The 12,469-nt window shown below is 44.1% G+C and overlaps 1 protein-coding gene across 2 annotated transcripts; it reads left to right on the top strand.

The window, feature by feature from the left end:
• Nucleotides 1-3,247: 3,247 nt before the first annotated feature.
• On the top strand, nucleotides 3,248-11,769 carry LOC106602619 (uncharacterized). Of its 2 annotated transcripts, XM_082974213.1 has the most exons (5): nucleotides 3,277-4,605; nucleotides 4,996-5,126; nucleotides 5,315-5,467; nucleotides 10,148-10,247; nucleotides 11,130-11,769. In XM_082974213.1, the coding sequence occupies exons 1-5, from the start codon at nucleotides 4,353-4,355 to the stop codon at nucleotides 11,381-11,383; spliced, it is 891 nt and encodes a 296-aa protein (XP_082830339.1). In that variant the 5' UTR covers nucleotides 3,277-4,352; the 3' UTR covers nucleotides 11,384-11,769. The 2 variants fall into 2 exon arrangements, with proteins under 2 accessions (XP_082830338.1, XP_082830339.1); XM_082974212.1 differs by lacking the exons at nucleotides 10,148-10,247; nucleotides 11,130-11,769 and having other exon boundaries at nucleotides 3,248-4,605; nucleotides 5,315-8,743.
• Nucleotides 11,770-12,469: the final 700 nt, after the last annotated feature.

Genomic DNA, 12,469 nt, shown 5'->3' with positions numbered 1-12,469 from the left:
CCTGACAGAGCTGGTGTAACTGAGTCAGGTTTGTAGGCCTCCTTGCTCGCACACGCTTTTTCAGTTCTGCCCACAAATTTTCTATGGGATTGAGGTCAGGGCTTTGTGATGGCCACTCCAATACCTTGACTTTGTTGTCCTTAAGCCATTTTGCCACAACTTTGGAAGTATGCTTGGGGTCATTGTCCATTTGGAAGACCGATTTGCGACCAAGCTTAACTTCCTGACTGATGTTGCTTCAATATATCCACATAATTTTCCTGCCTCATGATGCCATCTATTTTGTGAAGTGCACCAGTCCCTCCTGCAGCAAAGCACCCCCACAACATGATGCTTCACGGTTGGGATGGTGTTCTTTGGCTTGCAAGCCTCCCCCTTTTTCCTCCAAACATAACGATGGTCATTATGGTCAAACAGTTCTGTTTTTGTTTCATCAGACCAGAGGACAATTCTCCAAAAAGTACGATCTTTGTCCCCATGTGCAGTTGCAAACCGTAGTCTGGCTTTTTTGTGGTGGTTTTGGAGCAGTGGCTTCTTCCTTGCTGAGCGGCCTTTCAGGTTATGTCGATATAGGACTCGTTTTACTGTGGCTTTAGAAACTTTTGTAGCTGTTTCCTCCAGCATCTTCACAAGGTCCTTTGCTGTTGTTCTGGGATTGATTTGCACTTTTCGCACCAAAGTACATTCATCTCTAGGAGACAGAACACGTCTCCTTCCTGAGCGGTATGATGGCTGCGTGGTCCCATGATGTTTATACTTGCGTACTAGTGTTTGTACAGATGAACTTGGTACCTTCAGGCTTTTTGCAATTGATCCCAAGGATGAACCAGATTTGTGGAGGTCTACCATTATTTTTCTGAGGTCTTGGCTTAGTTATTTTGATTTTCCCATGATGTCAAGCAAAGAGGCACTGAGTTTGAAGGTAGGCCTTGAAATACATCCACAGGTAGACCTCCAATTGACTCAAATGATGTCAATTAGCCTATCAGAAGCTTCTAAAGCCATGACATCATTTTCTGGAATTTTTGAAGCTTTTTAAAGGCACAGTCAACTTAGTGTATGTAAACTTCTGAACCACTGGAATTGTGATACAGTGAAATAATCTGTCTGTAAACAATTGTTGGAAAAATTACTTGTCATTCACAAAGTAGATGTCCTAACCGACTTACCAAAACTATAGTTTGTTAACAAGAAAGTTGTGGAGTGGTTGAAAAATGAGCTTTAATGACTCCAACCTAAGTGTATGTAAACTTCCGACTTCAACTGTATGGACATTTTTTTTAAATAATAATCTCTGATGGCTCCATATTGTTAGGTACTTGAATCATGGTGATAGAGGCTGGGAATGGGACCGAGACTCCGCCACCACCACACAGAACACAACCAGTGGAGAAAAACGGGAGGACTGAACAACCTCAGACCTGGTGGCTTTCTCCAACAATGGGTTTTGACAAGGAGATAGGACCCGAGGAGTAAGATATTAAGATCTTCCCAGAGCCTCTAGTCAGGGATCCAGTTTGCAGCCCAGACCCTTCTCTTCACACTCAGTGCAGGGATGAAGCAGGGCCTGATATAGACCCTCCTGTTCCTATGATACAAACACCACAGTATCCATGATTAACAGAGCAGGTCACCCTGGGCTTCAGCCTTCACAGAGAGTGGTGGGAGACCCCCCTGGTGGTAGTCTATCAGCAAGTCTGTCTTCTCCTTCAGGATCTTGTCTAATGTCTGGTAAAAGCGTTCATAGAAGGTCTGGGCCTAGCCTTCCTTAACCTTCTCCCCGGCTATTGCGCACAGTGCATATAAGCCTGGGATATCAACCACTCAAAGTTGGTTTTAGTGGGAGTGACCAACTTGGTAAAGTATTTGTCATCATTGAATTTTAGCGAATCACACGACTGCGTGACTCTATGATTGTGGTGTGCTAGCATACGGGGGAGTGTTAGGTGGAAGGTGTTGAGGGAGATGATTGGTTGGTAAATTATGCAGATTAAGCCAATACTATTGGAACCGGGAGATTCTCAGGTTGAGTTTGACGTTTTGGTCCACCAGACTCTTCGCACATTGGGCGTAAGTGTCTGGGAATGACATTAAGCCTTCCTCAGTTACCTCAAGGTTACTCCACCAATACAGACAGGTTCAAGATGGACGTTCACAATCCCAACAACTCCCAAACAATGACTAGAGCTGAAAGACTAACCACCTGAGGGTGGTGGCTCCTGCTTCTGCCTCCTCTGGTGTCATTGGGTCACAACGTGGGAGGCTGAGCATTTGGATGGATGCAGACAAGCCGTACGCCTGCCCCACGTGTGGGAAGCGCTTTGAAGAGGTGAACTATGTTAAAAAGCACAAGACTGTTCACACCAAGAAGAGGCCCTTAAAGCAGCAAAATGCATGAGGATGAAAAGGGATGCTTTCCGGGAAAAACGAGCAGTCGTTTAATCTTCTCGGTATAACAGTTAGGATAATGGGACAATTCTGACTACAATTCAATTTCTCATCCCTGGATTGAGGTACGTTTTTTTTTCTGAGCCATCTCTCTCACCAGCTCCGCTGTGTCTTCATCTAAATCGGGAAGCCTGTCTGACCCCAGTGCAGATGTTAGCAAGCATAGGGTTGGAATCTATTCCGACTACGATCAACCTGTGTCATGCTTTGCTCTCTGGAGCAGGGCGCTGCTCAGCGTTGAGTGTAGAGGTGGATCAAATGAAAAATAATATTCCTGGCGTTTGTGACGCCTGCCGTTTGGTGAGACATACTGTAGACCCGGTGGCAATGGTGAGACTGAGAATACCCTGTCTATCTTGTTGAGCTTTGACACAGTTTTTTACTTGATAAAATCAGGTTAGGTTATATTTGCTATTCTGTGAGGGCCTATGTTCCGAACCCGCTACGGTGCTTTAGGTGCCAAGGATTCGGACATGTTGCAGCAGTGTGGAGATAGGGAGATCCCACAATGTGAGTAATGTACAGGAGGACGTAGTCAGAGGGAGTGTAAAGTTGGGATAGAGAAAGCACTTTGTGCCAACTGTGGGGGCGCCCATGCGGCTGGGGATTCAAAGAGCCCTGTGAGAGAGAGACAGGTTGAGATTGCCAGAGTTTGAGTGGGGAGGAAAGTTTCTGATGCTGAGGCAGTGAAGAGAGTAGAGTATAGGCCAAGGGTGAGTGATTCGACTGGGAGCCCCCTAACCCTTGATCACGACTCTCACTTCCATTACACATAAGAGTCATTGGACGAGGGCGTCTTCTGTAAGGGGGATTTGTTAAAAGCCCCGACGCTCGATCTGAACATAAACACGCGTCGCTTGCAGTACGGTTTTGGAAGCATAAGGACCTTATCTTTCATATCAGCAAGAAATCATTTTCAAAGAACAAAAGGTTCAATTGATATACACCCGATAGTGTTAGGGTTCCCACACGGCCATATTACAGCGCTTGTTTAGGGAAAACAGCCGGAAGACAGAGGCGACCATCTGTGTTAATTAGCAATCTAGCATGCTCCCAACACGTGTGTAAGTGTATCTCGGGAAATGTAGTTTCGTCGGACGGAAGCGCCCATAGCTGTATGGATCTGTGCAAAACTGCTACAGTAAGTGTATGTTTTTGTTTCGAAAGCCGTATTGCAAGCGATGATTATTGACGTTTCTAAACGTTAAAACAAAGCGTCGGGATTGTAGTTCACATGAGCCAGTCGTGGGCGAAGCTAACAGCTGAGAACTGTAGGGAGAATGCCGCCTAGAGTTTGAGAGCTAGGAGCCTCCCAGTGAATAGGCCTGAAGAGAGAAATCCAGAGAGGATGAGTTTCAGTAAGGTAGCATTCCTTGCGTTTATGGCTATGGTTATTGAATTGTACTGCACTGATGGTGCGTAAATCCCTGTAAAAATATGTGGTAGTGACAGCAGCAGAGACATGTTGGGGTGCAAGAGTTTTTTTTTTACAGAAGATCTACAGGGGGTTTTAAGAGAAGGGGCTCCATCCTTCCCAGGCTGTAGTAGGATCTGGTTGGGCTGGTGTGTTTTTGGGGTATAGTGGTGTATATGTGTAGGGTTAGATGGAGGTGAGATAAAAAATAAATCCTTTCCACTTTTTCCTGTCAATGTGCAATTCACACTCCAACCTGTGAAAGGCAGCAATACGTAACAAAGCTATTCTGCTGGAGACTCACACGAAGTAAACGGAAGTGAATAAGAACAATTTCCACGTTAGCGTTTTTATTTAATGTTAAAATATGACTAATTTACCTGCACAGCGTCACATACTTAACCCATATAGTGTTTAATTCACGTTGGAGACAGGACTTGGTTGATAGATGTTATCGATGTATGTAACGCAGACTAGCTAGCTGCTAACAATGGCTAATTGTATGGTTTTTCACACTCAAATAGCCTCCATCATGGAGGTACTAGCGAATGCAGCTGTGGCAGAGATCTGTAAACTCGTAGACGACGACTATGCTGTGTTTCGTTTGGAAATAACTCAAAGCCAGAAAGAAAACAGGGCATTGCGGAGGAAACTACTGGAACTGAAGGTGGCACGGGAGCGCGTCCTCGCCAGTCGTCCCAGTAGTGTCAAGATCCTCGACCGATACAGAGGAATGGCAAGAGGTACATTTTTCAGGAAAAAGGCAGAGGCTGCGTGGCCTGCCGCTCGGTTCAGCCCTGCACGTGTTAAGATGTGTTACCCATAATTGCGTCTTGGTCAGTGTTTGGATAGAATGCAATGATTCCCCAGATTACTTAGCTACCTTTCCCAAAGACAATAGCATATTGTAACCAGATCCTTGATTTACTGTATTTCTTATTATTTACTCATTGAAAACAATGTGACACATGGAACATAATACATCAATCAATAAATAGTATATCAAGAAGTTATGAGAAGTGTTACCTTATATCCTTGCCAATTCTAGACTGGGTCAATAGTGTAAAATATACCGTTGAGCATTGACAGTAGCTTACCTCACCATTCCTTTTCCCCCCCAATCACTCTCTCAGGTGAAGGACATCTCACTGGAGGCCACAGGAGCTTTGTGAAGCCAGCGGGACACACTACATGGAGAGATGACCAACCAATCACTGTTGATGAGGGGAGTGGAACCTCAACCCAGCATGTTATCATGATAGAGGTTAGTGGAATAGTATTACATCAAAATGTGTTACTTTGTAAATTAAATGTGTTTATTTCAGAAAGGCTCCCCTCAGCTATTCAGCTATGTACATCCTCATTTATCTGCCATAAGCTTGTGATACTTCCCTATGACATTGTTGTCCAACACAACTAATGTACCGGAATAACCTCCTCTCTCCTTGTCAGTCTGCAGAGGCTGCAGGTCCTGGGTTCAAGCAGGAGAGGTCTGAAGGAGAGGAGGACCCACAGCACAGCAGAGACATCCAGACAGGAGCGGCTCCTGTAGCCATGGCAAACCCCATCACCGTGCAGCCCAGGACCAGACGCAGCGTCACGGAGGTCAGTGGAACGCTGAGCGGCGTCCTCAAGTCAGAGACAGACACAGAGACTTTAACTGTAACACAAAGGCTTTTACACACAGGATCTGACCACAGGTCAGACCCAGAGAGACTGGGGCCACTGGGCTGTCCTGCTCTCGGCTCAGAGTATTTACTTTACGGTAACCCGAGCCCTAGGACAGTTCATTCCCATCGGGACTCAGGTGACGTGTTAGAGACTGGCAATGATCCGTCTTGTTCTTACACTACAGAGATGAACACTGGCAACATGCCCTTGGGTTTAGAGACCCAGACTGATCTGTCTAGAGGGGACTGGAACCGGTACAGTAGTAGTGTATACTCTGAAGGGTGCCTAGATAAGAAAGGTGAGGGTTTAGTGTTAGATGAGGTGACTGTGAAAGTGGAGGGCGACATTCCTCCCACATGGAATGCAGATATTCACTTAGGAGACGGACACTCACAGGGCAGAGATTTCTTAGATTACAGGGGAAGCTTAAAGACTAATCCAAATGTTGCGACCCACTCCCCTTTAAACGAGCTCCGGGATCATAACCCAGTGTCCACGTCGATGGGACCTTCAGATTCACAAGGCTGCATCCTTTTCGATCAGGTATTGAACTCAAACAACAGGGCTAGAGCCCAGGCTCAGGGAGGAAGAGCCACATCAGGCAATAGTAAAGAGAAACGGTTCCTCTGCATGTTCTGTAAGAAAGGCTTCAGCTGCTCCCAGAAGGTGGAGATCCACCAGAGGATCCACACAGGGGAGAAACCCTTCAGCTGTACCCAGTGTCATATGTGCTTCGCCCAGGCTTGTGACCTGAAGAGGCACCAGAGGGTCCACACAGGGGAGAAACCCTTCGGCTGTACCCAGTGTCACATGCGCTTTGCTGAGGCTGGCAACCTGAAGCGGCACCAGAGGGTCCACACAGGGGTGAAACCCTTCAGCTGTACCGAGTGTCGTATGCGCTTCGCCCAGGCTGGTGACCTGAAGCGGCACCAAAGGGTCCACACGGGAGAGAGGCCATTCGCCTGTAATCACTGCGGGAAGAGGTTCTCTGAGAGGAGATACCTAAGGATACACCAGCAGAAACGCCATTCCACTTTATAACATAAAGTAACCATTCCACCTGGCTAGCTAAGTAAACAACAGCTGGAACGATCTAGCTAGCTGTAAAGTTTACATGTATCCCCACTAGCTGGCTACTAGACGACCAATATAACACGTGGGCCTAAAGCTTTTTGTAGGGACCCAAGGAAAGCAACTCTTGCCTGTATCAGTGATAGACACTATTTATAATGTAGACCAATACTTTTATAGCTAACTACTAATACAACAGCCTAATTTATTACACATTGTTTTGATAAACTGGTTAGAATATGGTCAAATCATAATCTGTACCAAATGGATTGCCTATCAATCAGGGCTGGGCGATTATATCGAATTAATTTGATTCATTGAAATGAATGTTTTTGTGCGATATTCCAAATGCCTGTATCGCAGAATCGAGTTTTGTATTTTCCCATTTTATGAGCGGTTCTATAGTATGCTTGTTCGCATGTTGTCTTTTTGGTCTGGTTCGCTCCTTCTGTGCTGTGCACATGACCATTTACACCAGTGATCTGTATATAATGACGAGATGCTCATGTCTTCGCTCCCTAACAATGGGAGTCTTTGTCCCGAAGGGGGAATGCAGGGGGACAAGCTTAGGTTCAAAATAAGCGCATAGAAACACATTGGGCTTATTTTGGATAGATTTTGGCGATAGTGAAACCTCTCGCTTTGCCTCTTTCTCCCAAGCCCCTCCCCTACCAAGCACAACAATAAAGATGAGAGGTCACTTCTTCCTCTCTGACGACCGGTTTCTATTTGCATTTGGTCCAACAGAATCGGTCATATGGACATCGCAACACATGGAGACGTTATTTTACTGTAATAGAGAAGGTAACCTTTTTTGAACCCTGGTTATGTTTCAACTGCTCAAATTTTGAGCAGAGCGAGCACTGCTAAAACGGATGTACCAATGAACATTCATTCTGGAAAATGTATGCTCAGTTTGTCGTGCACATATTACGGTACCACGTACCGCTAGAAGCATTTTTGTCAAATAAAGATGGTTATACTAGCTGTTTGGTCTGTGTTTTATACATGAGCAATAAACATAAAACAATTATATAAGGAATTGGCAACTCATCATTCTGAGAAATAAGGTAGGCCACTTGACCTCAACATCCGAACAAGGTGGACAGACTAGCATGCCGTTCAAACAGTTGGAGACGGACAGAAGGGTGTGTTCATAACAATTCAACTGTTCTACCACGTTAGCTGAATTCAGAGCTTGTGAAGTGATACCTAGATCCAAGTTGGCTAAACTTGAAATAGAAATATTAGCTGGCTACTCGCTAGCACGTGGGCTTCGGCTTGAGAGATTGTTTATGAGACCTGTGTTCATTTTCTATAATACCTGCTACATTATTGGTGAATGTGCATTATGCATGGTTCTGGTTAAATTTGTAACAAAATCACATTTTTATAGACAGAGCTGAAAGCCAGTGATTACTGCAAAAAAAAGCAGGTTAAACTATTTTGATAAAATAATGAAATTATTAGTGGGTCTTATGGTTGTGGAAGGCTTGTATTCAGCCAAGGTATAATTTCACACCTCTGAATTCATTATATTATTGCTGACTGTTTTAAATGTATTTTACCTTTTTTTAAATTGTACAACAAAGCTTAGAGAACATGAAAAAGAATCGAGAGATGAGTTTTAGGCCATATCGCCCAGCTCTACTATCAATAAACATCTTACAATGTATACATGTACTACTACTATGTTCCTTGTTATTTACTTAGTATTATCAACCTTCATATATTACACTGTTGATGTTTATGGAGTACAACATGACTAAGTTAGCTTGTATTCTCTGAACAATAACACCTGTGTTCCTGTACCAGAATGTGTGTACTGTATTATAGGTTATAGCCAAGAGAGGAGGAAGTGGCGGCTTGTTTAGAGCACAGACATGGTTGTAATGTCAGTGGTGCTCATGAGGAACCCTATAACAATGGAAATGTCAATGTGGCCTCTGTCAAACGTTGTAGCATTGGGAACCCTCAGTAGTCAATGTGTGATAGGACGCTGAGTGCAGGAGTAGACTAATGAACGTGGGCTTTCTGTACATTGTCATTTATTTTCCTTCCACTGTTTGCTCGTCTTGTAATTGGTTATGTAAACATGATCAGAACAGTCATTGATTAATAAACCGAACTAAACGTGGACCCATTGTGATGATGTATTTTAACAGTATCATCCACATCCTCACTTTCTGTCAATAGTGCAATATTGCTGCTTGCTCAGCCTCTGTCCTTGGTCTGCATCACACAGCCTGGGAGTCCTCAGTCCTGTACGACTCATGAAACACATGGGTAGGTTGTTGAATGGTCATCATGGATCCGGTCCATACATGACCAGTTTGCTGTTCTCAGTTTAGCCCAGAGAACTTACAATCAGGCATCTCTCTCTGTATATAGTCAAGGCAGTACTGTCGCGTTCCTACAAACTGTACATCAACACCCGGGTCAAGCCACCCATGATTGTACAGCCTCGTCGCAGTCCTGACTCGACTCCACCTCACCTATCCTGACTCGACTCTATTTCACCTAGGTGGTGGAGGGATTTTAGCAGGGTTAGACAATCATGAACGGTGACCTGATTTGCATTTTGTGTGAGAGGGAATGCACTCTGTTTTCTGGGCGTGTGAGTTCTGATATTTAGAGTGACATAGGCCTACCTTCACAATAAGCTACTCAAATGAATGTGTACGCTGCATTTTTCAGGACAAACTTCAGTGAAGCTGAATTGTTGTCTGTTGACCCCTGAAACAGACACAAAGGTGGAGTTAGTGAATAAGTCACATTGTCTGCCTGTCATGGATCAATGGATCGCCTCAATTCTATGAATTTGACAATGACAAACACTTAGAATACTTGAGTCTGTCTGGTCATGGTGTCACTTCTGTAGCCATGCAGAGCAGAGGGGGCTGTGATGGGTAGCCTAACAAAATGGCAGGTAGGCAACTACAATGTTAGTTATCGCATGTGATGCCTGTTGGAAACGATAGAATGTTACCATGCCTAACACAGAAGTGCGAAATTGAGGGATAAATTAATTTCACTAGTGACATTCTCTCAACTTTGAAAGCAAGCTTTTTAGATAATTAAAACTTTTGTCCTTACACGGTTTTGAATAATTTGAGTTTTTATAATTGTACGTTAAAGTGGAAAAAATTTGAAGCAAAAAAACAAGAAATTATAAAATAGTTTATAATTTAAAAGCTTACAAGCCAGGGTTGTCAATCTCAAACCGTTTATCTTTCCCAGTGATTTAAGACATGGATATCTCATGGTATGGTGGGGTATGCAAAATGGGTCAACTTTGGGCACCTCTATCTCCTAAATGTTTTGGTATTCAGGTCCAAAAAGTCACTTTCTGACCATTTCTACCATGGACAAATATGTATGGAAAATTTAGTTCAAATTAAAAGGGATGTGGTCAAAAAGTAATTCAAATCAACTAACATAAACCTCATGACAATCCCTCATTGCCCAATCAGAAGGTGCTCCATAGCAGGGTGCTCCTATCAGATGTCTTGATCCAACATCCTCTCACTCTGTATCTCACAGTCAGTAGACATGGAGGATGGGAAGCCTGATCTGCTGCTAGTCAAAGAGGACGGACCAGAGAGTATTGATCTGCTGAGTGGACTAAAGATGGGGGAGCAAGGTAAGGGATAAATACATATAGCCTACATATAGTCGTGGCCAAAAGTTTTGAGAATGACACAAATATTAATTTTCACAAAGTCTGCTGCCTCAGTTTGTATGATGTCAATTTGCATATACTCCAGAATGTTAAGAAGAGTGATCGGATGAATTGCAGTTAATTGCAAAGTCCCTCTTTGCCATGCAAATGAACTGAATCCCCCAAAAACATTTCCACTGCATTTCAGCCCTGCCACAATAGGACCAAATGACATCATGTCAGTGATTCTCTCGTTAACACAGGTGTGAGTGTTGACGAGGACAAGGCTGGAGATCACTCTGTCATGCTGATTGAGTTTGAATAACAGACTGGAAGCTTCAAAAGGAGGGTGGTGCTTGGAATCATTGTTCTTCCTCTGTCAACCATGGTTACCTGCAAGAAAACACGTGCCATCATCATTGCTTTGCACAAAAAGGGCTTCACAGGCAAGGATATGGCTGCCAGTAAGATTGCACCTAAATCAATCATTTATCGGATCATCAAGAACTTCAAGGAGAGCGGTTCAATTGTTGTGAAGAAGGCTTCAGGGTGCCCAAGAAAGTCCAGCAAGTGCCAGGACTGTCTCCTAAAGTTGATTCAGCTGCGGGATCCGGCACCACCAGTACAGAGCTTGCTTAGGAATGGCAGCAGGCAGGTGTGAGTGCATCTGCACGCATAGTGAGGCGAAGACTTTTGGAGGATGGCCAGGTGTCAAGAAGGGCAGCAAAGAAGCCACTTCTCTCCAGGAAAAATATCAGGAACAGACTGATATTCTGCAAAAGGTACAGGGATTGGACTGCTGAGGACTGGGGTAAAGTCATTTTCTCTGATGAATCCCCTTTCCGATTGTTTCTCTTCCTGCAGGTGGTTGGTTGGAGGCTAATAGAGGAGACTGGACAGCCATCTTGGATTCCCAGACCCTGACCGGTGCAGCCAATGGCCCAGGGGACGACATCGCTGAGCAGGCCAGGACCAGAGGTCACATAGTGGAGGTCAGTGGATGGGACAGCGTCCTCAACCTGTACACACTGCAGGAAGTGGTTCTCAAAGAGGAGCTACCTCAGGATACACCAGAAGAAAATGCACACAGCCAATGTATAGAGCATAGTGACATGTAGTATTAGTTAGTTTGTAGTTAGTTATGTTGGTTTAGGATGTAGTAGGGAACTGGATGAGGTGAACTGAGGAAAGAATGATTGAGGTGGCAGAGTAGATGATATGGTGATGGTGTCTGTAAAACTTATTCACTAATGAAAAGTGACAACCTTGTCCTGTTTGATGCCGGTGTTTTATGAGATGATAGTGCCTTAATGTTTACTTGACATAAAGTAGTGAAGGTGTTTAATGTAATGTTGAACCTTTTCCAAAGTATTCTAAAATTAATTGTATCAAAGGGAGGGTAGCAGATTTACAGAAAAAGATAGTTTTGTGCAATAAAATGCTGTACTTAACGTTATGTGAGTGTATGACCATCTTGTTGAAATTAAATACAAAATTGACTCTGTACTGACTTGGTTATTTTTGTATCATTGCAGGGACTGAGTTTCCCTTGTCAGTCACACCAAAACATTATACTTCATTCTTGAATCAACGCATATGGAGAAAAAAATGTAAGCTCCAATGGCTACAAATTGTTAGGTACTTGAATCACAGTGTTAGAGATGGACTTCACTTTGGTTGACATTTTATAATATTGTGTACAGCAAAGAATGTCGTATAAAACTTTATATGCTCTTCTGTAGTATTTGTTTGCAGTCTGCAGTCCATGAGGACCTGCTGATATCCAGTGTTGCTGATGGGAGAGACTGGACCTCTGAAGCAGCTAGTCACAAACCATGAAACAGAAGCTTTCAATCTTCTTTCCTGAATCGGGACCGAACCACCACTAACAGTCTCCACCACCACACCGAACACAACCAGTGGACAGGTGGACTGAACAACCTCAATCCTGGTGGTCATCAGAGAGACAGAGGATCCAGTCTGCAGCCCAGACCCTTCTCTTCACAGTCTCAGTGCAGGGATGAAGCAGGGCCTGATAGAGATAGACCCTCCTGTTCCTATGATACAAACACCACAGTATCCATGATGAACAGAGCAGGTCATCCTGGGCTTCATCCTTCACAGAGTGGTGGGAGACCCCCCTGGTGGGAGTCTAACAGGAAGTCTCTTCTCCTTACCTCAGGGTTACCCCACCAATAAATACA

This window comes from Salmo salar, chromosome 04 (genome assembly GCF_965601325.2).
Source record: "Salmo salar chromosome 04, fSalSal1, whole genome shotgun sequence".
NCBI lineage: Eukaryota > Metazoa > Chordata > Actinopteri > Salmoniformes > Salmonidae > Salmo > Salmo salar.
Note: the sequence above shows the minus strand (reverse complement) of the source record. Positions and strands in the feature narration are given on the sequence as shown.